The following is a 27,367-nucleotide window of genomic DNA, read 5'->3' on the forward strand; positions in this document are numbered from 1 at the left end:
GTTGAAAAATGTTGGTAGGAATGATGATGGCAGAAAGCGTACTATTGATTTATAGGAATTAATCTAAAGTAGAACTGAATTGAAAATGTAATTAATTCATTAGATTAATTTATTAGACTAGTGACATCAGCAGGCTCATACCTGGACTCCCTGTAGTCCAGTAAACAAGAACATTTCCATTTCCGCAACCTGTGCGTCACAGAAATGTTGCATTTCTAGAATATTGGAATTATTAGGATTATAATGAATTATCGCGACTAAATTAAAATGATCATCACCTCGTTGTTATTGTGAAACTAACAAGTACAAACGAAATAGTTTACTACATCTCACTTCCTCATAGGTGACTTTTCAATCTGATAAGGTGTCAATTTAATCACTGTCAGAATTACATAATTTCTCCAAAGTTGTATGTAACACCCAGTGATTAAAGTTAAAGCCCTTTTTCAAACGATCCATCGTTTCTATCCATCCAAACCTCATCCACGTCCCCTGTCATATTTACATGAACAGGTATTGACCACCCTAGGTGATCGGTTTGAGATATTTCCAACAGCACCTGAAGGCAGCACCGCTTGCTAACATCATGCATCCAGTGCTGTCTGTGGTAACTGCTGGCTACTTAACTTAGCTAGCAGCTTCACCTATCAGCCACTTCTGTTCAGGAATAACATCATGAACCGAAAGGCAAAATGATTTTATTGTGTTTTCTACCCGATATGCAGTTTCATTTTAAAGAGAAGATAGAGACCATCCATTTGGTTTCAGTATTTTAGCTGTTATAGCGTTTTGCTGAGTACATTTTTCGTGGTACTGGAAGTGGAAAAGACAAAGAGAAAAGAGCTTTCCAATAGCTAGAATGGTTTGGGCCTAAAAAGAAGACAAGAGGTAAGGATGCTGAATATTACTAAACACACTATTTAGTGATCAGCTGTATTTAGTGTTTATTTGACGTTTGGAGTGGATGTTAATTTAGATTTCCGCTAGAAAAATCAATGGTTTCAACGCTAGCTAGCCTCTAGCCTAGCCTCAAGACGCTTCTAGCATATTGGTTAGCTAACGTTATGCTAAAGCAAATATGCAGGTAGCTAATGCTGTAGGTAGCGTGTTAGCATCCTGCAAAATAGGTAGATTGAGTTTTCATGATCGTAAATATTGATTGTTGAAATGATAATAAGTCGTCATTGAAAGCAGCATAAATGTTGAAGTTTGTTAAGGAAACATCGTAGTGATAGTGATCATGTTTTTGTTCCTGGACTGTTAGCTAACAGGTCATGACGTCTGATGTTTGTGTTTTGTCGGTTTAGCTAGGCTTGACAAAACTTACACGCCTAAGTTTGCTAACTAACCTCAATATGTTTTACATACAAGCAGATGAGTAGTTCGTTTTAAGTGCACATAATGAGCAGAGGCTGCTCACAGTTTGGTTATAGTAAAAACATGCTATTAAAGTCTTGATGAACTGTCAAATCTGTGCAGTTTTAAATGTGAACAATAATGAGTTGACTTGCTTCCAGTGTGTGTGTGTGTCATGAAAAGCAGAGCTTCAGGAAACCGAGGCCCTCAGCAGCTATCAGTTTGCACACTTTTCACTGTGACAAGCAAAAACTTTTGGTTTGTTGTCCTGTAGTCTCGGCACATCCTGCATTTCACAAGACACCGCTTTCACTTTAACTCTTAGTTGTCGTAGTGCATACACAAATGATTTACCTTTAAATTACTATTGCGTATGAAAGCAGCACAAAAGCCTTATGTGTCTAGCAAAAGGGACAGCTGATGTGCTTTTCTAGGAAGCCATTTTACTTGCCACAGTTGGGGGAAGGGCCAGAAAATAGAGTCACAACACTGATACATGTGAACAGACAGCAGGATACACTTGGCACACAGAGCAATCAACCTGTTTACTTTTGCTCGACACATCATGGTAGTGAAGGCCTAAGTCTAGGTCATAAACTCATACATGTGAGGTAGCTGTAAACTGGCACAACAGGTTGAGGCAGGTGCTGGATGTATGTTTGCCGTTTGTGTTGTGGGTGTAGGAACCTCGCACAATTTGTACATACCAAGAGAGTTTTGTTTTCATGTAGACATACTTGAGTTATGATATTACCTTCATGCTTGATTAAGACAGAAAAATGACCTCCTATTACCTAGAGAGTCCCACTAACTGCAGATAAAGAAAAAATTACTTATTATTAAGAAGCAGGCTTTACTAATCTATAGCCACTACTCTATAGCATGGTCTCCATTAATAACTCTATTGGGGAACACAAAGTGGTCCTGTTGTGTGATGATATCTTCTGAGTCTACTCCATGTATAGCAGCAAAGTGAGCATCTCAAAGCACTACACTTTTGTAGAACTTGCTTAAATCTTGCAACACGATAAAAGTTTCAGACCCAACACATGTTATTTTTAAGAAAGAATGTAGAAGATAGAAGAATGTAATTGCATAATGACTTGGCAAGATTAGGTGTCAGCTCCCAAATGTCACTTTTAGTAATACTAATTAAACAAAAATTAACAACTTTATTCAAATACTGTGTAATTCTTCGTAATAAACATCTGTATTCAGACTACTGCAGTTTGTGCAGCCGTGGTCAATGTGTTTTGGTAGGTTAAAGGTTTCTGCTGTTGTGCGTGTGCGTGCGTGTCAGTGTGAAATCCTCTTCGCTTCCTGTTAAGGTTTTATTCTGTGGTTTTAGCATGACTGTTTCCTCTGTAGCCAAGCAAAGGGCACATGTACGTGTTTTGTTGAGATGTTATGGTGACTTTTTTTATTTGTCCATTCCAGACATAGGAGTGGGTGCATGTTTTCTTTGGCTTTGACACATCCATTGTACATTGTGGTCGTAGTGCAGTGTGGGTTTGCTGGCTGAATAGTTTGGAAATGATCAGTAGTTAGTTTCAGTCTTTTCAACAATAAAAGGTTGTACAAGATAAAGGTGCACTCCAAAACTGGACTATGACTGTTTGTCTGAATTAACCAAATGATTATTAAGATTACCCCTCCGTCTTGTCTCACCATCACCATCACTTTTGACTTTAGCTCCCTTTGATGGCTGCCATGATTATAAAGGGTGATTTAGGAAGTATCAAAAAGATTTTTGTAGCTTTTTAACAGTTGCATTGTTTCCTTCTACCCCACCCAAAGTAAGTTAAGTTGTGTCTTCAGCTAAGGTCTGTATGTTTATTATCAAATAGTATTTCCTTTACAAAGAGAAGCTTGTAGAAAGTGAGTTGTTTGAAGACTCGCCCAAAGCCTGCCAGTTTAATTAGCTCAAATCTAATCAGACATCAGCAGCTCTTTTTTTTTTTTTTTTTTTCTCCTCTCAGTACTGTTGCTCACACAGCAGAAAAACATGCTGCTCACTGTGTCCTGACCTCATGCATCTGTTCTTCAGCTTTTGTTCTCTAGGATGTGAGTTAATCTCTCATGTGGCTATATGGTTCTGTGGAGGTGAAGCTCATTAAGGCCATTTGATTTCACAGATCTGGCATAGATCTGTACTGTGAGATACTGCTTTGTCATATTGGAAACTATAACACCAGGCACTGTTTATTGCAGCCGTAGTACTCCTGATAAATTCTAGGGAAATCTTTTAGTTTAAGTGCTTTGTGGGTAAAATCAAGCGTATCAGTAACACGAACGATAATATCTAAAACAGTGAGACAAAGCTGCAAATTCATAAATGATGCCAGTTATTTATTTAACCAACTTGTCTCTCATTTTATGTTCATGTTTGGCCACAGCGTGCATGAAAGCATGTGGTGATGTAGACGCTTATTTTGAGGTTCGGCATAGTAAGCTATGGTTTGAGTGTTTCTATTTCTAGGTAGGGCAAATTAACCAGTGTTAAATTTAGTCCTGACTGTCCGGTGCGTGATATATGGGAAACTATGACACAACAAAGGCTCCTCAGTAAAGCTAGGCTCATTTTTACCCTTCTTGTTGTTATTGTGTGTGATAAATCTTGGTGCAGTAAAAATTCTCATGATGCCTGCAGTTTTAATGGCTTAGGTCATGTTTCAGCTGGGTAATCGTAATTTTTAGAAGGTAAAATTACCATGACTCAGGAGCAGTTAATTTATGTGTTGAACGATTAATGCAGTATTAGGTGGAGCGTTTTGTTCAGCTTAGTATTCCTGATTCAGGTTAAAGGACAGGCTGTTATAACAAAGTTTAGAGTAACTTCTTTACCACCCTCATTAATGATCTATTTACAGTTAGTCGTTAGCATAGGGATACATGTGCATATAAAAACTTCAATAACACTATTGACAGTAGTTGTTTCTTCTGCAATTCTGCAGGTCCTGCTCCTGCTATTACTTGTATTCAACAAGTCTTCCAATAAGATAAAAATGAGAATAATTTTGCACCCAAAGTTTTTATTAGAGGAAGTTTCTTAGTTTGCACAAATACCTTTGTGACAAATCTAGGTTGAAACAAATGCATTGTCAGTCTGTGCTGGAGAGCCTTGTTTAACTCGTGTATTCACCCTTCACAATTCGACACTAGTACAGATTTGGATTGTTGTGAAGCCATCCATGCTAAAAGCCCACTTAACTTAAGTGTACTAAAATGCTGAGCTTTCAACTGTAGTTACAACATAGTATGTTGAGTCAACATTGACTCAGGGCCAAGGGAGGAATTTTAAATTGTGCAAAATGTTATCATAGCTCATATACAGATGAAGTGCAAGCTTCTCGACAAGCGGTGTTCACACTGACGAGCTTAAATGACGCAGATTCTTTGGAAATGCTGCCAAGATAATTGAGGGTTATGTGTCATGTTCCATGAACAATGTGGTTGAAAAAGTAGTGGAACATTTTGTGTCAGAGCTGCAAGTAGGATAATTTACTTTTTGAGCTTATCTGATTTTTTTACCAACTTCTTAGTTTTAGGTTTAATCTTGATGATGATATTGGTGTGAAGACATCACCAACCTAGAGTCATGTAGTTCAGTTTTCATTGCTCACCTCGAAGTAAACGGGTTAGCTGGATGTCAGATATGTAAACGGTTCTAAATTAATAAGATTAATTAGTTTGTAAATGCAGAACAATCGCAGCACTGGACTCTGATTGGTAAGTGCTTCCAGCTCCCTCTGATTCAAATAATGCACGCCTGCTGAGTGGAGGCATTCCAGGCAGTGAGTCGGTTCAAATGCTTCAAAACTGCCTGAATGAATGGATATAAGCAGTTGTTTAGAGAACATGCCAATCAAGACTAGGAGGCTTGTTTTGATATGTTAATTTGAGCTAATCCAAAGCACCACACAAATATTGAAGAGTTTAAACTGAAGCAGGAACTGAGGAATCCTCAACACTCAGACTTAATCCTAATTTTGACATCATCTTCAAACATCCTCAGTTGTGTTAATGAAAACCTTATTTTTAATTTTTAAACTGGGACTTCTCTTTCTACTTGGTTTTTGTGAGATGAGTTCTTAGATGTTGTGGTAGAGTCCTGATTTAAAGTCGTTGTGTTTTCACAAATCATTATGTTTTGGTTATTTCTGGTAGTCTGTGTCCTGGCTGCATGTGATCTTGACAGCTCTCCTCCCCAGACAGCTGCTCATATGAGCCAGGTTTGCTGCATTTGAATGGACACTCCTTTTGGAATTCCTGTAGTCAGCAGGTTTGTTCAAAAGCACCATGGGTGGTGGCACAGGCTGTACCCATTACTGAGAACTTGTTGTTCGGATGCGTTAGTTTACTTTTTGTAAACCGCATTTACACCATCAGACATGGTATATAATTTATGGCAGGTGACTTCCTGTTCAGATATGGTTGTGTACTATTTATGATTGTGTTAATAGGCACAGAGTGTGAATGAAAACCTGCTAGTGTTGTAATAGTGTTTAGATCCTGTACCAGTTCAACAGTATCACAATGTTCATGTGCTCTAAGACATTTCTGTGTAATGGATCTTGTGGGACACTATCACGAGTAGGCTGCTTCTTCTATTTACAGAAGTAAATGTCTTATAAAATTGATGTGCTTTGAATAATTGACTAATTTATAGAAGTAACCATAGAGAGAAATACTTGACTATAAAATAAATTGGCTATGCTTTAGAAGAAATATTACAATTACGTATTAAAATGATTTAAAACAGAGTTAGGAATATTACATTGGGGTCAACAGGAGTTTTCTCTCGCTTGTTCACTTTGCACTCTCATGTAAATAATGCGAACAATTAAAAACCGCATCATATAGATCAAATTACAAAATGATACAGCACAAGCATTAGTGTATGTACATTAACCACAGAGCAGCCTTTAAAAAAGAACATTAATGTAATGTCTTTTGAAACGATAATCATTTATTTCAGTAAAAGGATTTCTGGTAATAAAATGTAAGCAATCAAATGGTAAGGAGAAAGGACCATACCTTAGGGACTGGACAGGTCAAAGGTGAAAGAACTGATCTTTGTAGCTGCAGATCAACTAATTTATAAAAAAATAATAATAATCGTTGACTGTTTTGGTCAAACAAATGATGACATTTGGGGATGCCACCTTGACTCTTTACAGGTCTGCAAAGTAGTAATGGGGATTTTGTGACCTTTAAAAAAAAAAAATAAATAAAAAAATTTAAATGAACTATTGATTATTCAATGAGCAGAAAAGTCCATATTTACAGCTTAATAGTCATATTTGGAAGTTGAGTCAGTGCAACTGGACTTTACCTGACTGAATCAAAAAGTTGGAGTATAAGTTAGAGGCAGTAAGTAGAACATACAACAACAGTTAAATCAAAAACCTGCTGCAAGACAGGAAAGTTGCATGATGTTGTCAGCTTGTGTATCAGATGAAAATCCTTGCAACATGATGATAACACATCTGTCCACATGTCATCATCTTGTTTTGCTGATGAAAATGTCTCCACTTTGTTCCAACTTGCATGCTGAAAACTGCTCGCTGTCTCTTTAAGAGGCTGCTCTGGTGCGTTGCCCTCTGCCTGGGGCATCGTGTGGGGAGGTGGGAGGGAGGTTGTTGACGGAAAGGCCGCCTGATTGGCTGGGCCTTGGCGAGGGCAGTGACATCACGTGGAGGAGAGGCCCTGTGGTGTAAAATAACATCTCCTTTTATGGGATGAGGTGGACCGTACCATTCTGGGAGGGAGGGGGGATGTATTCCCCTCTTGCTGCTCCCTCAGTGCTGCGTTCCTCCCAAATGAGCTTCACCCTAATTGTCCCATAAGGCTGTTTTGTTAATTAATATTGCTGTTAGGCTCTTTTAGACAAAACCTGTTTTCTCAGTGTTCATCATCGTTTTTAATCAATTCTTATTTTCTCGTTTTACTTTATTAAGGTCAAGGTTTTTTTTTAATGAACTAACTTTTTCTACATTTTGTCCTTTTTCTTTGATGTAATGCTAATATGTAATTAGTCAGATACATTTTTTTTAGATGTAGAAACATATTCTGCCCTTCAAAGAGTGCACGAGCTGCAGTAGTAATTAAGTGGTGATAGGCGTCACGTCAAATTCATGAAAAAGTCTTTAATGCTTCCATTTTATGTCTCCTTAGGCTGATTATTTTACCCAAATAGAAAGTATGCAACCATAGGTTACCATAGGTTTAGGAGGTTTCTACGTGTGGTATCTATATATTCAAATGAGTTTTATTGAAAAGAGATTTAACTACTGCTACAGCTCCTGAGATCTGGCAAGATCGTCTCCATTTTTAATGGCGTTAATTGCTAATTTTTAACTTTCAATAGCCCTGTTTTGTCTTGTTTTCATTAACAAAGCTGATGTTGCAGTTTTTTTTTTTTTTTTTTTTTTACAGTAAAAACAAAAGTTACTTGAAAGTTAAAGCTCTACCTGTGCTGAGTTGTGTTTGCACCAAGGCTCCTGTCAGATTATTCATATACTTAATTAGCTGTGATAAAGTGATTCCTCTACTCCTTGCTGAGCAGTTTCTCATCATAGCTTGCAGCTTAAGATTGTCCCTCAGAGTTGCATTTAAGACGAGAGGCACCATTAGAACCGTCTGGTACTCATGTTCACGTGAGCGCTGCCAAATCTCTTATCTGTCTCTTTCAAATTCACTCTTAACTCTTATATTTATCCACCCCCACAGCTTCTTTTCGCACCGGTGCTTCTCCACACATGCTTTAACCACACCAAGAGAAACAAAAGCTGCGGCTGCCTCTACACTTCACTTAGCATGTGACTACCCCCGCTGTTTGCCGACGTGGTATCTCCCGAGAACAAGGACTCACCTCCCCTCCCTAATTCAGATTTGTCTCCACTCCAAGGAAATACAGTGTACCTTCGAGTCGAGTAAAGAAACTGTAGTTACTCTTGCAGCTGGACGCCCACAGTAGATACTTTTAGATAAGGGCTAGGTTGTCTTCCCTGAAGGAGGCTGGCGCAGAAACTTAGCCTGACAAGTAATGACGAGAATACTTCTGAATCCCTGGGAGATCCTCTGAACCCTCCTCCCCTCCTCCTTCCAATGTTTCAGTGGTTGGGGCCATGGCCTCTCAGTCAGGGTAAGAAATGCACAACTAGTTGGCTGCTTTACGTTTCTTTCGATTGCTGTCTGGTTGGAATAAAGGACTTCATTTTGTCCTACTGTATATATGTATATCTATATATATAAGTGTGTGTGTGTGTGTGTGCGTGTGCGTGTGCGCATGCGTGCGTGTGTGTGTGTACAAGTCACAGTTATACGTTTCTTGTTGGCCTTATGTAATGGCCGTGTCACAGAAGCCAAGTCCTGTTTTCATGGTTTTTAGATAAGCATCAGTTGTTCCTTTTTCTTACTTGACTTGGGGATGTGGCCTGCTTGTTATTTTGTGACTTAGGAAGAGACAGATGAGCTGATTAATTTAGGTACAGAGAGTACTGCCATTTCAGCTCCACAGACTTTGACCTTTTTAGTCTGGCTCATACTGTTGTGTGATGACAGAAAACATAGGTGGCCATTACACGTTAATAGTAATGGATAGCATTTAAATGTATTCTGTTTTGTAAGAGGTGATTTGCTTAGGCAAAGTCTTTTCTTTGTTTTGAAACTATCTGCATTGCTAACTTTACCATGGTGGCTACTGATCCACTCCTTGAATCAACACTGTGCTTTAAAGCTCAGGCCTTGGTTGTAGCCTTGGCCAGAAGCTCATGTAAGATCTGTGCCCCTGTGTTTTTCCACTTTAAACAAGGAAAATAGAAATGAATGTTTATTCTAGGTGATTCCCACACAGGCCTATTATTGGGATTAGGCACTAGAGTGTAGTTTCCACAGGTAAAGGGCGACTAAATTTGTGTTTATTGCATTATGTTGTATTTGTACAGCCCGCTATTTCAGCTGCTGCTCTCAGAAAGGAAACAATATGCTTAATTGAACCCCAGTTAACTGGGTAAAGGCTTCAAATAAAGATCAAATATAAAAGTATGTTGTGTGCATGATTCTGTGACTACAACTGAACTATTAGCCACCATGTTGCAGTAGTTGCTTTGTCATGTTTCCTTCTTGCTTAAGATTGTTTTTATGAAGTGACAGTATTTTTGCTTGTCTTGGTTTTCCTTTGTGATGCAAGGCCACACTTGTGCACACAAGTTCCCTACCTCCATGTTGTAAACAGTACACATGTGTTGACAGGGAATCAGCGGTGCATACAGAAGTGTAGTAGGTTGAATGTTTTTCAGGAATCATTAAGTTGACATGAGAAACATGTTTACAGGTTCTTGATTTGTACAATTAGAGCCAGAACTTTTTGTAGAAACAGTTCTTGACACAAAACCACACCATCATGAGGTTAGTGTGACATCCCCACATGTCATAAGGATGTCTGCACTTTGTGGCTTTACTCCTAATAAATGGAGGAAGCTCTCGAGACATGAGTGTAGTATTTACAGACAAGCATTTAGGTTGAAGTAGGTTTTGATTTGCTTCGATGTAACCTAGTTTTAATTTTGTTGCTGATCTGTGGCCAATTTAAAAACCGGTTGCGCTCAGATGCTTGCTCTATATTCACACAGTCACATCAGAACACCAAGACATGTTTTCCACATTCATGCCTCCATTTGAGTACTTGGTGTACTTCCTTATTAACTCAAAACCAAAAGCACACGTTGCTTTTTTTTCATAGAGCAGAAACAAGAGCAACATGAGAGAAAAGCCTATGTTTAGCTTTTCACTTTGACCAAGACCAAAGCATGTGGTTAGAATGTAAGACTACTGGCTGGTAAAAACTAGCATGTAGACACCACTGTCATTCAAATCAATAACAAACAATGAAGCCTCCTGTTGAATGGTTCTCTGTAGTGCTATAACACAGGATCAGAGGCTTTAACCCAAACCTCTCTTTAACTAATAACGGCTATAACAGGTTAGGTCCCTTAGTTGGTTTGGTATGGACATGATCAGTGTTACAAATGATTCTGGACCTGGGGCATTTGATCATTTAGCACTATACTAACAGAGGCCCATTCACACATGCAGTCCTCTAAAACTGACTCTAACAGGCTTGTTTACATGTTAATATACCAGCACACTAAAAAGCTTTTGGTTTCATGACCACTCTGGTCAGAGGAAATGTAAACACCTTGGTTTCCAGAACTTGAAACTGGCTTCAACTTGGACCACAGATTACGTGTAGGATAAAGACTCATCCGGGTGTAGAGTTTTCAGATAATATAACTACCATCACGCTAAATTTGCTAGCACGTGGTTACAATAACTCTTCCACACACTTAGCTGAAGTGGGCAGTTGTTTTCTGTACTAGGTAATCAGTGGTCAGTTCAGTTGTTATTATGCATTTCTACTCTAAAAGTGTCTTTCGAACTTGTTCAGTGTAAAGTTGGTTCTTAGCTGAGCTGTGAGTAAACTTGATCCAGAAATAACAGCAGTGGAGTGATGATGGATAGCCCAAACATTTATTTCCTCTATTTCTTTACACCTCTGCTTAAGCAACTGTTGCTAATGATGTGTTGCTTCCTGAGGTTTTCTTCAACGTAGCCTGGTGATCGTGTGTAAGTCATGTTGTCTGTTATGAGTAACTACTGATACTGTAGTGCAGCGATGATGTAAAACAGGCAGACATCTAGTGAAGAGGTTGGTTGGGAAATTACTGATAGCTTCCTGATAGCCAGTGAGAAATTATAACAACTCTGGATCAGTCTTTGTAGTTTATAAAAGCAGTGAAGAGCCTTTTATTACAGCAATCAGCCATGTTGCAGGAAACTCTCATTGTTTCAAATGTGTAGCCTCATTTGTTTGCCATTTACATCTCTAGTTTGTGCTTCTTTGTGTGTATTGATCTGGAAACGGTATGGTATCTTCTCAGTCACACATAGTAAGGTTTAAAGCACCTTGTGTGTTGTGTTTATAATCTAGGAGGAGGCTGGGTGGCTGCTGCATAATCACACTGTCAACAGCCTTAAAATTATTGTCACTGACAAAGCCTGAAGCTGTCAACTTAGAACGAGAGGCGACACGCCTGGCTGATCATTTGCTTGTTTCTAATTTCAAAGATCTGTGGTCACTCTCTGTTAAAGTGCACATTTTGTTTAGTGTCAGACTAGCGCTCCTAATGAACACATGCTATGATATTCCAGAAGATGTTGTGAAGTTTCATCTGTGTGTGCTTTACCTCTTGTTGTGTACACAGTTTTACCACACGTGCATGCATTTGACGTTGTTTCTTCATGCATCCACTTAGGACACTACCCTTAAATAGCTTTCATGTTTGTACCACACACATTATGTTCAGAAGGACATTCAGTTCAGAAGGACAGAGAGGCGTGTTTAATTACCACTTACAGGGAATCAGTGGCTTTAAGCTCCAGTTTGATAGTGGTAGTAGGTTATTATTTAATTTTTATTACATTACATCCTTGATATCCTTTCAATGCGGCGGTGTTAATGAGTGTCATGGGTGTTTTTTACAGTCTCCTGCCAGATCATCGGTGTTTTAATTTTTTATGTTTGGTGAGCTGGCAGCAGTTACAAATGATGATAAACTTAAATAAACCACACCTATTAAAAATAGCTATTAGTAGGTTTAGTAAGGGTTCACATTTACATTGACCATCTGTACAAGGAGATTATTTGCAGTAGAAGTAGGCTACTGCACAGTGTCTAGACCATCCTAAGCCTATTAATGACTACTTTCTCTCCAGACCATCTCTGTGATCTGCCCTGTTTATGATGTGTGTGGTTTTACTAATAATGGTGCTCTTTGTGGTTTTGCCAGAAAACTGTAACTCAAAGTGCAGAGTAGATAAAGATAGCTGGAGTCCTAGCTCCAGCTTGAGCCTCTTATGTATTATGTACATTTGAGTCACAATGCTGACTCTCCAGATCCCCTGTACAGTGGTACATTTCATTTCCAACTCCTTATCCTTATAGACTCTTGTAGGTGGTAGAAGTCAAAAACAGTCGCCCTGGTTATGGAGAAGTATAATTTTAGACCATTTATATTCCTGTCACCATTTTTGTCTTTGTGGACAAGAAATTGTCCTTCCAGACAAATGGTCTAAATCTATAATTTTCCAAGACTGAACCAGATTGTTTTGACTCCGACCATCTAGAAGGATGTATGAGGATTTGTAAAGTACCTGTAGAATTTGGGGTATCTGGATAGTTAGCATTGTGATTCGAATTTATGCAGTACATGAGAGGAGCAAGATGGGGCTACTAGACTGTGTGAATTATGGTTAATGGATGGAAACTTGACCAAGTTTTAACTTTGCCAACTTCATCATAGCAGGAAAAAAAGAAAAGCCAAGATTAGTTATGTTGATTGACTTTAGGTAAATACTTTACAGGTGCTTCCTTTAAGAACATCTCACTTTCATAGGACTGTCTCTTGTAAGACAATGTTTGGCAAGCCATGAGATAGCCACTCAGTTTATCGTCTCTCCTAAGTGTGTTTTTATTTGTTATGCTGACTTGTTGCTCTGTTTGTGTTTTCAGCAACATGAACCGTGAGGACCGGAATGTGCTCCGAATGAAAGAAAGAGAACGGAGAAATCAAGAAATCCAGCAGGGAGGAGGAGAGGCCTTTCCAGCGAATTCCCCCCTCTTCCCCGAACCCTACAAAGTGGTAAGTTTGCTTTACCACACCATCACTGTTAACATGTAATCGATTAGTCAGGTTAGAGGAATTTCTAACTGTGACAGGAAGTGAGAACTGCACATGCTACTAGAAGCATTCATGTCAATATAGCTTTGTCATCACTCACGTCAGTGCCTTTACTCTTTGCTGCTTTGTTGAACTGCTAAGAGGAATGTTTAGCTTCAGGCTTTGTGTTTGTGTGTGCACACTCTGTGTTGCATGTGTTTGACTTCATTCCAGTTTGAAAATAATTTGAAGTTGTTTGTTTATTATCGGGAAAGTCTTGAGGTTGAAGATTTTGTTGCTGCCCTAATAAAAAAGATTGAACCTTTTTCACTCCAACTTTAAGCATCCTGTAGTCTTGGATTTGTGTTGAGTTGACGCAGTGATCGTTAAATAAGACAAGATTTCTTTAATTCCCATACAAGAAAGTCCTTCTGACAACGATTATCCAACTATTCTTTTAACCAAAATGATATCACGTGAATTCCCAGACTGACACAAAATACACGGGACTTGGTTGAATTGACAACACCTGTTCTTGTTTAGCTCTTTTGTACTGCAACTGTATAAAGTAAACACAAGAACATGGAAGCTTCCCCTCCACCCATGTCTTTCTCTTGTGCTCATACACACATACACAGATGTAGGCCAACTCCCAGCTCCCACACAGCCAATATAATCATAAAGAGGATTTTCGTTCTCTGTTCTCATCTAATCTTTGCCACTAACCAGATTGTGCAGAGGTAAGTGGCTCCTCTCCTTAGAATGTGTCCTGACAGGTTGGGGATAGAAAGGGTACCAGAGGTGAGCAATGATTGCTGGTCTGCATGTTCTGAACCACAATAAAGTGAAAGGTAAAAGGCTGACTTTGAAGAATGAAAGGTCACTGACCTTTGTGAAGGAAAAAAGCACTTTCAGGAAATAATGTCATTGTTCGTGTTGGCTCTTCAGTCTTGAAAAATTGCTTTTAAGGTTAACATGTTGTCTCTTGCTTATCCGAGTCTCATGTAAGCTCCACTCTGACTTTTCCCCCTCTCTGTCATGCTCCACTAAGTGGAAGTTTTCTGTGTTCTGCAGTGAAGGCCATGTGTGCACACAGCTGCAGCTGTGGCCTCCAAGATGTAGACGGGCAGTAACATTTTACGGTGCAGAGTTCACTCACTTCTAAAGTGCACAGAATAAAGAGCACAAACCTATCTGTTGAATATGAAAGCCACATAATACTGGGTTTCTGAAGCTAATGCTTTTTTTTTTTTTTTTTTTTTTTTTTTTTTTATTAAAAATTACGAGCTATCCTCGGACACGTTCATGTCAGCATTTTGCCTGCGTGTCAAGAATAATGAAGATTAGGAAAATTAGACTAGTAACAAGCTAAAAACTGACTCTGTGAAGGGAAAGCAGAGGAGTTCGGAAGATATGACAGTCAGTGCTTTGTGCTTATAATGCTGTTTTTATGCTGTATTGAAGGGATATTGGAAAGGATAGTTCCTGGCTAGAAGGAAAGTACTGCTTCAGGATGAGGAAGTCTTTGTTTAAACCTTGATCCTAAAGTCCTTTTAAAATGTTCTTAATTTTTTGAAGACAGAAACATTGATATATTATAAGTATACATGTAGCACAACGGTTACGAAACAGTTCTGTTTTATACACCACTTCTATTCTACGGTGTGGTTGTTGAACTGTAATTGTAATTAAATCAAGAATATTCTTTTCTATTTGTTTTTAGCGTTAACAACCTTTTAAAATACTTAATCACATATGTTCATCTCTATTCCATTGCAGCTTAGATGCTGCGATAATAAAGCATGTCATTTATGCTCGTACTACAAAGTGAAACCAAACCCCTCTTTAAGAAAAGTAGGTGATGCTACAGTTCACCAGCTGCACACATGTAAGCCAGGCTGTGTTAGCAGGAGGTAGAAGAAGTGCACGTTATGACCAAGCTAGTTACATTTCCTGCTTCAGATAACGGCTTGTTTCCACACCCTCTGTGTGAATCTGACAGACAAAACAGAGGTCTGAGGCTGCATGTGAAACTGGATATTCTGCACATACTTCTGTCACAGGCAGGTCGTCTGAAACCTGTGGACTCAAAGTGATTGATTAACCTCTGTGCTGGAACTATGGGTAACGCTTATCTGAGTTCACAGATGGGTGTGGGCTGATCTGGCCCCAGCTTGAACAAACTGGCTGTTTAGGCCTCTTCCTATGGTCATGTGATTATATCATATGGTGATTATTTTAAATGGAAAAAGAAACAGTTTTTTTTGTTAAATCAAAACTTCTTAATTTCTGTTACACTCATTTAGCTTTTATGACGCATTGTAAAATTCTGATTATGGGTGATACCAATATTAACACATTGTCTCCTCACCACCCCCCACCCCCCCACCCTGCTTTCATTTCTCTCCCTCATTCACTTTCTTGTCAATGAATTCTCTCTCCTCTTTTCTGGCTTTTGCTTTTTTCATCATACTGTCTCTTGCCCTACCTCTCCCTTCCCCATTCTCTTTTTCTCTCTTTAGTCCAGCAAGGAAGATAAATTGTCCAGCCGTATTCAGAGCATGCTGGGCAATTACGACGAGATGAAAGAGCCCATTGGTGATACACTTCCAAAGCTCGGTGGTAAACCTTCTAACAGCTCGTCTTCCTCTGAGGAGAAGTCAGGCCCGCCTTTGTTTGGCGGGGACCAGCGTGGCGTCGGTAGTGGTGGCAGCAGCCAGAGCAGTAAGTGGACTCCTGTTGGCCCCGCAGCAGGTGGATCTTCATCCCAGTCCCAGAAACGCTCAGGACTCCAGGGTGGGCACAGCAGTCAGAGGGGCAACGGGGGCAGTAGCAGCAGCAACAGTAGCCAAAGACACGGAGGAGAAGCGCGGGAAAAGAAGTCAAGTAAACACAGTGGAGGGTCTGAGCACTCAAAGTCACACACATCGAGTCCGGCCAAGGGCTCTTTGAGTTCCTCCAGCAGCAACAGCCACTCGCGGAGCTCCCTGCCTGCCGAGCAGCATCACAGCAAGGAGCGCTACCGCTCCAAGTCCCCTCGAGACAAAGAGGCCAACTGGGACTCGCCCTCCCGGGTTCACACCTCCTTCAGCAGTGGACAGCACTCGAGTCAGGCGTTTCCCCCATCTCTCATGTCCAAGCCCAGCTCCATGCAACAGAAGCCCACAGCCTATGTGCGGCCTATGGACGGCCAGGAAACTGCAGAACCCAAAAGCTCGCAAGCAGAAAGCTACAGCGGACAGTCGCACAGCAACACCATGGGAGAGATGAAGTCCAACGGCAAGGCGTCGCTTTCCAAACTCAAGATCCCATCACAACCTGTAGAGGTGCGACTTGATCTGCAGGCCTTAATGTTTTCTTTCTGTTTTTTGTACTTGTATAAATCTATAATAGTGAGATTTCATGTCGACTTGGTAGACATTTAAAATGGCCACACACAGTCTTTTGTTTGGACCATATGTTTTTAATGATTTAATAACTATTAAATTACTTCACAGTGAGTTACACATGGTCTCACTGAACTCTTAGGCCCCATAAAATGCCTATAGAATGACTCATGGTACTCAAAATGGAAGCCAGCTCTCACCTGCTGCACTGACATCATGTTGTTTATGAACACGTGTACTGAGCATGATGTTTTTTGTCTTTAGGGACCCGGTGACGCCAGCTGTGTAGATGAAATTCTAAAGGTATGTACAGAACAATATTTTACCATAAACTTTCTGTCCCAAGCGAGCACTTGTCAGCAAGAAGCCTACTGATTTGAGTCAATGAGAGAGCTGTTCACATTACTAACACTTTACAACTCATTTTCACATTTTTCCCTGTGCGTGTTTATTTTTTTCGTCTTTCAGGAAATGACTCAGTCGTGGCCCCCTCCACTGACAGCCATCCACACCCCCTGCAAAACGGAGCCCTCCAAGTTTCCATTCCCTACGAAGGTCAGCATTGCACCAGTGACTAGTGCTGGATTCAAGTGATTATGTGCCATGATGAATTAATAAGGCTTAATTATTTGTTGATTACTTTTGTGTGGTGCAGACAGACCTTACATAACACATGCAGATAATCCAGGCTGTCTAACTAAAAAGAGATGGAGGTTTTTATGTTTATTTCACTTACATTTTGCCTGTTAAGATAAATGACCCCAAAGTAAGTGAGGAGCAGTGAACTCTCGGTTTAAATGGACGTATTTTAAGTTAGGTTCTTTAAAACAATCATTGTTTTTTTATCTTATCTTATCTTTTTTATTTTTAAATGGTTTTGTTTTGTATTTATCTTAGGAATCTCACACTTTTCCAAGTGGACACAGTGAGTATTGCACAAATTTCAGAATCAAACCTTAATATAAAATTTTTCATAAATTATATGTTCGTGTAATATATACATATTTATATGTAAATATTGTTCATAAGTCATTTTGTGTTTGGTTTAGAGCGAGGTAGTTCTTCAAAGAGTTCTAGCAGCCACCAGCCCAAAGCTTGTGATGACCAGCCCACGTACGTATAGCATCTTTTTCCTCTATTCTCATCCCCAGTTTGTAGTCACCCCAACTCTGATTTGGACAATGGAGGGCAAGATGAACATATTTATGAGTTATGAAACCTAAATAACCAGGCATGCATAGATTGCCGCTGTAAATTGTGGCGTAGACATGGCCAGCTCTCCCAACCTGCAGCAATTACACCGCTGTAATAGAATTCAGAGATTTAATTATGTTTTTATTCCTGTATCTCAGGATGCTGGAAGATGACCTGAAGCTAAGCAGCAGCGAGGATAGTGATGTAGAGGACTCTGCCAAGAATGTCTCAAGGAACACATCAGCAAGGTAAAGCATAAATCATAGAAAATGTGCTTTTCTAAATTAAAACTTAGGGAAGTATTAAAGTTTTAGGGCTTATTTTGTGTGTTTTTCTTTTCTCTGCTGTAACCCCTATTTTGTTAGAGACACAGTTTACAAAGTTTCTTCATAGATGTAAAAGGTCCTAAAGTGTGAAAAACTTTCTTCACACATTGGCAGCTTGAAAAACGGTGTCTTTGTTAACATTATGCGACTCCCTCTTCTGTAACAACAGCAATAACAGTGAAGAAGCCGATCAATCGAGGGATGACTCCAGCAGCCACAGCGGTTCAGAGAGCAGCTCGGGCTCCGACAGCGAGAGCGAAAGCAGCACAACAGACAGTGAAGCCAACGAGCCCCCGCGGCCTGCATCTCCTGAAGTAATGACTTAAGTGTAACTTTCTACACTGCTGTAGTGCTACCTAATGATCATTTTGTGCAGTGTTTTACCATTGTTCAGTGCTCCTAACCCTTATTTTGGGTTGTGGTGGTTCTGTCATCTGACCAAAATACCATCTTGTTTAGATTTCTCTGTCTGACTAAGTTTCATAAACATTTTTTATTTCCCAAGACAAATTCTCACTTGTCTTTGTCCTCTTGCAACCATCCAGCCTGAAGAACCTATGGCCAACAAGTGGCAACTGGACAACTGGTTCAAGAAGGCCAAGCAGTTCTCACCAGCCTCTCCAGTGGACAACAACAATGTTCCAACCAAGTGCAAGAAAGAGGGCAGAGATAACAGCTCAGGACGTGGCTATGGTAGCCAGGGAGGGGGGTCAAAAGACTCTGCGGCACCCACCCCAAGCAGGGACCTTCGGGCAGCACAAAAGGGTGCAGAGGGTGGCCGTGGTCGGCAGAAATCCCCTGCCCAGAGTGAGGGCAGTGCAAATCCACGAATCCGTGTGGGTAAAAAACAGCCTAAAAAATCAGAGAAGCCTCCAGTGGTGGAGGAACCCAAAGGTGGTTTAAGAGTGGAGAGTGAACCAGCTCCGGAGATACCACCTCATCGGCCTAAAGCTGCAACTAAGGGTTCACGCAAACCAAGCATAAAAAAAGAGCCCAAATCCTCTCCAAGGCCCACCACGGCTGCTGTCACAACCACTGCAGATAAACGCAAGGCCAAGGCTCCCACCAAGACTTCCCAGAAGTCTCGAGAATTTGTCGATACAGACTCTTCATCGTCCGACTCCGAGGGAAATGACAGCATCCCTTCCTCGTCACAGACGCCCAAGTACACCGAGAGCATCAGGACCCCTGTGTGTGTGTTTTCTCCAATGGAAGAGAAGGAGCTGTTATCTCCTCTCAGCGACCCTGAGGAGCGCTATCCTGCTAGGCCGCCTCAGCAGCAGGTTTTACTAGTGAAGATAGGTTAGTCGAAACTGCTCATTAGACAAAAAGGTCCTATAACAATGTAACACACATCTTCCTCTGTATTCTGTGAAATGGTTTTACTGTAGATGGAGTTAATATGGATTACACTCTTAAAGCTTCTCTTTTCTGTGGAATAAACTCACTGTACCCTTCCCTTTCCTTCCCGTTTCTTGTAGATCTCAGCTTGCTATCTAGGATCCCAGGGCGGCCCTACAAGGAACCTGCAGAGATCAAAGTTGAGAGGGATGACTCTCTAGACAGGGACAGCAAGGATTTCAGTAAGCAGAGTTCAGAGAAGAGCTCTAGCAAGGCCAAGAGGAAACACAAGGTAGAGATAATTTCAGCTCATTATACTTAGATTTTATCAGAGTGAAACACGAATTGTCACTGTGTGTTAGTTTCATTTTAACAAAACAGACTTATCTCCACCTCAAAAGGTTATGTGTTCGGTACGATGTTCGTACACTTGGTCTTTTGCTTACATGACTCATCAGGAAGTTAGGATTGCACCACACTTGTTAGCCTATTTTCCAAGAAGATATGTCTTACAGTAATGTGGAATTTTTGCCATTAGATTCTTATCATAATACTTATCAGAAATCCCAGGTTTAGAATTAAAGTGCTATGTTTACATTTTTTATATATCTCTAGGTCTTTGCTGGTGTAGACATATTATACAAGAGTAGTGTCTGAACTTTCCATGACCATTGTATCTTTTAGAATGACGAAGAAAGCACCAAGCCAGAGAGCAAGCGATGCAAGCTAGAGGATAAGTCGCTATCTCATCATAAAAATAGCAATAAAGAGTGAGTATTGTTCTTTTTTTCTCCTGTTTCTCTCTTAAACTAAACACTGGCAATGCTAAACACGTTCGGTTTGTCAGTTTGCACAGACAAAATGAAGCTTGCCAGATGTCTCTTTTTTTCTATTCTTACAACACATAAAATAGACCTTATAAACTCTAATCAGTGTCATAATATCAAAGGCTAAGATCTCAGTGATGTAACTTGTTTATTACATTGCAGCCTGTGTACACAGCACCTGTTAACTTTTATCTTAACGTCATCTCTATGTTCTTGGTGTTGAATAACCTGGAATGTTAACATTTAATCTTTTGAGTGTTAATATTTTGTGATGTGGTTTAAAGTAGAGCTACCAAACTGCTCCTTTTGAAATAATACTAAAATACGCTATATTGAATGTTTTAACAATGATGATTCATATCCCCCAAGGTCAAAGAGGTCATTGGAAAAGAAAGAGGAGCCTGTCCCATCTCCGTCCATGTCAGGACTGCAGCGGACGCCAAAGGCAGAGCATCCGAGTCGAAAGAGGACAGTCAGCCAGTCCTCCACATCTTTGTCCAGTGGGACAGGAAGTGGGAAGGAGGGCAGCCACAGCACCAAAGGCAACTCCACCTCTAAACATAGAAAAGGAGAGGACAAGGGACGGAGCACACGTGATGGCAAGGTTGGTGCGGGTAACCTAATCACCAGACATTTGCTGTCCATGTGAATACTTAAACACAGTAGATATTGGAAAGTGGCTCTGGGTAGAAGGCAATTGGTCAAGACAAAGGGTGTAAAAGGTATCGATATGCATATTTTTAAATAGTATTAAAGTAATGAGTGAGTCAAGTATTCAGGCCATGTGTCTAACCTGCAGCTAATAATTTCTCTAAATTGTACTCTATCTCTAATATCTGTAGAATGCTGTACATTTCATTTTAAACCCTCCAACTCTCTCTTCTTCTACATTTTATCCTCCACTTCAAACACCTGGCCCCATTTTTTCCTGAAACTTTATTCCCTCTCATTTGCTGTCTCTGCAGGAGAAATCCTCAAAGGGTTGTGATAACCAGCTGGCTGTGCCTCCGCTCTCCACGGACGGCCCCAGGTCTCAGAGATCCAAGCTGGTGTTTGAGGACAGGTAAGAGGAGCTTTTTCCACTGTGGATAACCCCTCAGTGGGGTATACAGAAAGAACTGCTGTGGGGATCTAGGGTTGCCTTTGATGCATAAAACTGTAGGAGGTCATGAATAGATGTGCCAGCATCCAGGGAAGGTGACGTAAAAAAGGCGCTGCTGTGTCCTTTTCATGTTTTAGTAAAGAAACTAAATAGTCTTGCTTCTTATTTCAGAATTTTGATTAAATTGAAGTAATGGTGTTAAAGGAGTACAAAGATTGTTTTATGTGTACTGTGTGTATATCTTAATAATTTTAATTGGTCTGTTAATAATTTTGTTGCAGAGTCCATTCAGCAGATCACTACTTACAGGAGGCCAAGAAACTTAAACACAATGCAGATGCACTGGTAAGAGCCTATTGACTGTTTACATGTGTAATAGAGATAGGTTTTAGTTGTAGAACTGTTTTTAACACATTCTGTCATTGCTGAACTGTGTTTTATTGCATAAGATGTATTTACTCAACATTTCCAAAGCCAGTTAAATAATCTAAATATATTTTTGTTTGCATTGTTCTCTACTGAAAGTAATAGTTTACATAAATATCTAGTATACAGTAGCAAGAAAAAGTATGTGAACCTCTGGAATTTCATGGTTTTCTGCACTAATGTCATAAAACGTGATCTGATTTTCATCTAAGATGAGTATTAATAAATATGAGCCTAAAATAATAACACAAAAAATCTGATCTGTCATGTCTCTGAGAACTTAATTAAAGCAGAAAACGATGACCTTCCAAAAGCTTCACATTGTCTTGGCGCTGTACATATGCGTTTAAATTTTATATAAATATATCACTGCTATCTTCATTATCACAATTTATGATGTTGCATTTATCATAACTGAACAGTGAATCCAAAGTTCAGAACGTATATAAATAAGTTATCTGTTGCTGCTGCTGTTTTAAAGGAAAGCATTTGGTAACACACACCCAGTCACATTCAGTCAGCCTGAAACCTACAAATTTAAAGTCATGTGAACAGTATGTAGCCATGTGCTGCTATATCAGCTTGAGTTGGAAATGCAGTTTGTGAGTTGTGCATGTTCACTAACTTGGGATGAATCCTCAAGGGGATTTTATTTGTGTTATGTCTTTGTTCCTGCTTTTCTAGTTGGATCGGTTTGAGAAAGCAGTTTACTACTTGGACGCCGTGGTGTCTTTTATTGAATGTGGTAATGCTCTGGAGAAGAGCGCCCAGGAGGCCAAGTCTCCCTTTCCCATGTATGCTGAAACAGTGGAGCTTATCAAGTAAGGACAAACATAAATATCATTGTGAAAGGGGAACAGCAGTTTGTTTACAGGTCTTGGGGACCACTCATGGCTAAATACCACATATGAGGAGTGCTGTGTAAAGTCTTTTGAGGGAGCTGTGCACAATCTGATAAACTGCCTAGAGTGTTGACGCTCGGTCAGAGCTCAAGACTACAAGCTTGAAAAACCGTTGTTTGCAGTCAGAAGTGAGCTTGTTAGACTCTCTGAATAAACTGTCATAGGTCGAGTTGCATGGTGGTTAATGTGGGAAAACAGATGATATCGCTGGTTCTCCTGCTCAGGTTCTCCTCTGACAGTGTTACAGGAATCAGTGAAACCCATTTTAAAACCAAAAACAATGTTAGAAGTTAAAAATGTTTCTTCAATGATGGACACTTGTCTAGAGACTAATCATTTGTTCCCTCTTTACCTTCAGATACACTATGAAATTAAAAAGCTACATGGCTCCAGATGCTACTTCAGCAGACAAGAGGCTAGCTGTGCTTTGGTAAGTACTGGCTGACATCAGGTGATGGATTTCCATTGCATGTGCCAAAGGTGTTGTATTGTCCTTAGGCTGCAAGTCAAAGTACTTGAAGTCCTTGTTATTTGAATAAGAAGACTTGTATATTTAATCTCCTTTTAAAGCTTTCCTCTTCGCAAAATTTAGGTCAATATTTACCAATTTCTCTTTCTAGCCTGCGTTGCCAGTCCCTCCTCTACCTGCGGTTATTCAAGCTGAGGAAAGACAGTGCACTAAAATACTCCAAAACACTCACCGAACACTTAAAGGTACATTTGGTTCCAAGAAACTGAAATGTGGTTTTGCAGAGCCACAGGGGCACAATATAAATTCCATAAATGTAGTTAACGCCTGTGAATGTGTAACCTGCTTCTTCTCTCTAACAAAATGTTCTTTGCCTGATTTTCTTTGACAGAATTCTCTGAGTAACACCCAGGCTCCCTCTCCTGGAATGGGAAAGTAAGTAATGTCCGCCTTAGAGATTAAAAATAATTACAGAGACCAAACTTTACATCTTGTTAAGAACAGTTGAATTATTATTGGTCAGCAGCTTTACAAATTCTTCCATCAGCGATTTTCAGTTTGTGCTCAGTATATTTCTGCAATTTCTAAAAATAACATTTAACTGCTACTCGGCTGCTACCGATCCTCTACTGGGCATTCTCATCACCATGTCTGTGTGTTTCCGTTTACTGATGCAGTAAGGCAGCAGGTATGCCCTCTCCGGTGTCTCCCAAACTGTCTCCGGGCACAGCCGGTGGCTATTCATCAGTCAGCAGCAGCAGCAGCACCAGCTCATCTGTGACTATACCTCAGCGTATCCACCAGATGGCTGCCAGCTACGTCCAGGTTACGTCCAACTTTTTGTATGCCACCGAGGTCTGGGACCAGGCTGAGCAGCTATCTAAGGAGCAGAAAGGTAAAGATACAGGTTACTGTCTCGCACTGTAGCCTTTAAATTATTAGTTAATCAAAGGGAAGTTGATTAATAATCAAGTCATCTGTCCATAGAATTACAAATAATTTGCAGTTTTACCATCACAGTTAAAAATTGTGAACAGATTTGGTGATTGTGGTTCTAACCACGTCTGACAGATCCTACTTTATGTTGAACTTGCTTTATGGTTTCTGGATTTTAAACTCACACTGCTTCTGTCTCTGTTTTCTCAGACTTCTTCTTGGAGCTGGACAAAGTGATGGGTCCTCTGATCTTCAACACCAGCACCATGACAGAACTGGTGCGGTACACACGGCAGGGCCTTCACTGGCTGCGCCTAGACGCTAAGCTTATCCCCTAGCAAGGACTTGCTCCCTGCGCGCTGCTTCCACACACACACACTCACACGCACACACACACACACACACACACACACACCTCAGCCTCTTGTGTTCAGCAGCATGTGCACATGCACATTCCACCTCTGGTCCTCCATGTACACACACACACACACAGACACACACACGTGATGAACTTCTCAGACGTATCTCCAACACTGTGTCCATTTTCTACACCAGCTTGCCAAAAACACTGAGCAATTTAGAAACATGTCACATGTTCGATAGCACCACACAGGGAGAAGCATCAAAACACAGGAATAAAGAGCTTATCGCGACGCTTCTACGTATCGGCATTCTCAAGAAACCTTTGAAGGCCATGTTTTTATGTCTGTGGCATGGAAGCGCTGAATTGTTTATTATAGACACTAAAAATGGGGTTTGGTTTATAGGCTACTTTGGCTTTTAACTATTTCTTTGACTTTGTTTCACCAAAGTACCTCCCACAAACACCAAAGGTGCTTTAAAATGAAGGTTTCTCTTTATAATTTTTGTGCCTTGTATGTGAGCTACAGGAAAACATTCACTTATCGTATCTGGATAAAGTATTTTTCTTTGCCCTCTTATTTTTTTGCTTATAGCCACAGTTGTCCTTTTTGTTTAGCAATGAATGGAATCTGGCAACAATTATGTTTTTTATTTTTCTTGAAGCGTTTCACTTTTAAGTCAAGTCCTCTAAAAACATGTGAGCAAAGACGTGTTGGCCACCACTCATTAAGCTGAAGTCTTTAGGCACTAGAGGTTAATCTTATATGTAAGGACAGTACTACTAAATTAAGAATTACGACACACAGTTTTATAAATGTTCTATAGGTCACTGTTTTGACAGTGTCATCTTAATTTTCAGAATCATGAACTTTTTATTCCTGCTAGATGATGAAATGTTAGTTAAATGTTGGCTTTTGTTCAAACCACTGTGGTCCTGCTGGATGTAAGGAGCAGTGTGAACTCTGGGGGCCACTAGTGGGAGCATCTAGACTTTTAGCCTTAAAGAATTGGCCACTTTATGTTCTCTCTAAGAGACTTTGTGCTTCTTTGAAGCTCCACAGTAGCGAGTCTCCTCCTGTGAAATGTTTTCACACTTGTATTTAATTTGTTCATTGAGAAATTTGCTCAGAAGAGTCACTTCCAGACAGTATTATCTTTCTTTGATCCCCTTGTTTGCTCAGTGTATTTTCCAAAGGAACAGCAGGGAGTGTCTTAAGTATTGAAGAGCTTATCCACACACACACACACACAATGCAGTTATTTACAGTTGCAGTTTATGATAACTGGGCCTGTGTGACCACTAATTTGGCGCGACACAAGCAAATTCATTTGAAAGGAAAGGTGCTGTTTATAGAGGCAGACTCATCAGTGATGCAGATTAGCAGTGTTGAATATATAAATGTATGATTATATATTTCAAATTAGAAGTATAACAGCTAATATAGATTTTATTTATATACCGAACAGGTTTTTTTTTCCTTCTGTCCAAGCAGAAGTATAACTTTTCAAATGCATACGTTTAAAACAGGGTTGAGCAGGGCTTATAAGATGCAAAGTATTTGTATATGTAATTATTCCTATTTAAAATCTTAATCACACTTGTATTACAAGACAGTAGATGAGAACTGAGTCAGGTAGTTGTTCAGAACCAGCAGGCGGAGTAGAGCTGACAGAGGAACGGTGCATGCCAGCTGTCCAGGTATGAACATTTCTCATATTTAAAATGACGTCTTGCCGTCAAAGCAGGTGTGCACGGCAGAGGTTTGAAATGAAGACATTAACATCACACCCAGGGTTTTAGTAGACATTTCTGGTGTTTGATAATGATCAGTGACATGAAGGACTGTCCTCTTTGGTTATTTTAAACCCACCCAATCTACAACGTGCTGAAAATATTAAAACTGCGGCCAAATCGTAATCATGCAGAATATCAACTGATTTAGTTGAGTGTGGTGGACGAGTTTGAGCAACACTAAAGTGCCAGAAAGTGAAGTTTTTTCCATCTTGTGGCACTTTTACTCTTTTAAAACTTAAATGTTGTCATTTTATTTTCTTTGCACCTCATTTTACACGATTTTCATCTCAAGAGAACAAATGCAATTTGGCCCAGGTTTGACCTTTTTTGTGTGTGTTATGTTTTCTTTCCTTGCCTGGCTCCCTGACCTGTATTGTAGGAGGGGATACTGTTATTTCCTCTTGCACTTGAAAACAAGAAAGGCAGAGGAGGTATTATTTTAATCTATGCAGGATTTTTACAAAAAGAAGAATCTGTTTCTGTGGGATAAAAAACCTAATATTTTTAGGCTTGGGATTTTTTGCCCACTTTTTTTTTTTTCCTGCCTCAGCGAGAAACCTGTTTAACTCAAGCGTCCAATGCCTTTAGCTTTTGCAATTTTGTGTACTGGTTTAGTATGTATGTGTATATAGATCTGTTTTATAACCAAACACAGATGGCTTGAGCCATTTTGTACTTAAAGCTGGAGGCCACTTTTCTCATAGGAATTCCTCTGTGGGTTTTGCCAGCCCAGTCAACGTCTTCATACACTGGTACACTTTGTAAGTACAGGTCGGCGCCTTGTGTTCCCTACACTATCTTGTAGTCAAATGTACAAATTTAGTATTAGAATAATTTTTAACTGTTTGCTACTCACACCTATTTATTTTTTTGCCCCTTTGCTTAATGTTTTTTTTTTCTTCCTATTTTGTTTTCTATTTTGCCTTTTTAATGCCATTTTATGAAAAAGGAAGATGTAAATGTATCGGGTTGTTCATGATGAGATTTTTTTAATTAATATTAATTCTAACTTGAAAGAATCCAGGGTAAGAAGATGAGTTTTGTTTTTGTTTTGTTTTTGTTTTTTCTTTTGACATTCAGTAGGAAGGTGTTAACACTTGCATGTTTCTATTTAAATACAAATGTATAAATTGTAAATATAACATTTCTTTTAAGGGTGAATTTCTACTACAGGATGACATTTTTATTAAATCTAAAAATGCTGTAAATACATTTGTGAGA

The 27,367-nt window shown here is 39.8% G+C and overlaps 1 protein-coding gene across 3 annotated transcripts; it reads left to right on the plus strand.

Moving 5' to 3' along the window:
- Window positions 1-596: 596 nt before the first annotated feature.
- Window positions 597-27,354, plus strand: aff4 (AF4/FMR2 family, member 4). 3 transcript variants are annotated; one of them, XM_026371460.1, is made up of 21 exons: window positions 597-888; window positions 12,932-13,061; window positions 15,602-16,405; window positions 16,730-16,768; window positions 16,934-17,020; window positions 17,363-17,390; window positions 17,515-17,578; window positions 17,818-17,907; window positions 18,155-18,299; window positions 18,531-19,287; window positions 19,467-19,618; window positions 20,011-20,096; window positions 20,523-20,757; window positions 21,119-21,216; window positions 21,537-21,600; window positions 22,366-22,502; window positions 22,942-23,013; window positions 23,204-23,297; window positions 23,444-23,487; window positions 23,730-23,947; window positions 24,199-27,354. In XM_026371460.1, the coding sequence occupies exons 2-21, from the start codon at window positions 12,936-12,938 to the stop codon at window positions 24,324-24,326; spliced, it is 3,468 nt and encodes a 1,155-aa protein (XP_026227245.1). In that variant the 5' UTR covers window positions 597-888; window positions 12,932-12,935; the 3' UTR covers window positions 24,327-27,354. The 3 variants fall into 3 exon arrangements, with proteins under 3 accessions (XP_026227245.1, XP_026227244.1, XP_026227246.1); XM_026371459.1 differs by lacking the exon at window positions 597-888 and adding an exon at window positions 8,246-8,503; XM_026371461.1 differs by lacking the exon at window positions 597-888 and having other exon boundaries at window positions 12,970-13,061; window positions 15,607-16,405.
- The last annotated feature ends 13 nt before the right edge of the window (window positions 27,355-27,367 follow it).

The sequence above is a fragment of the Anabas testudineus genome, chromosome 14, assembly GCF_900324465.2.
Source record: "Anabas testudineus chromosome 14, fAnaTes1.2, whole genome shotgun sequence".
NCBI lineage: Eukaryota > Metazoa > Chordata > Actinopteri > Anabantiformes > Anabantidae > Anabas > Anabas testudineus.

What these genes read in the sequence shown, in the direction of transcription:
- aff4 (XM_026371459.1), top strand. An exon ending in AAGCTGGTGTTTGAGGACAG is followed by an intron (nt 21,217 to 21,536) that starts GTAAGAGGAGCT and finishes ATTTTGTTGCAG; the next exon opens with AGTCCATTCAGCAGATCACT. An exon ending in GCTATCTAAGGAGCAGAAAG is followed by an intron (nt 23,948 to 24,198) that starts GTAAAGATACAG and finishes CTGTTTTCTCAG; the next exon opens with ACTTCTTCTTGGAGCTGGAC.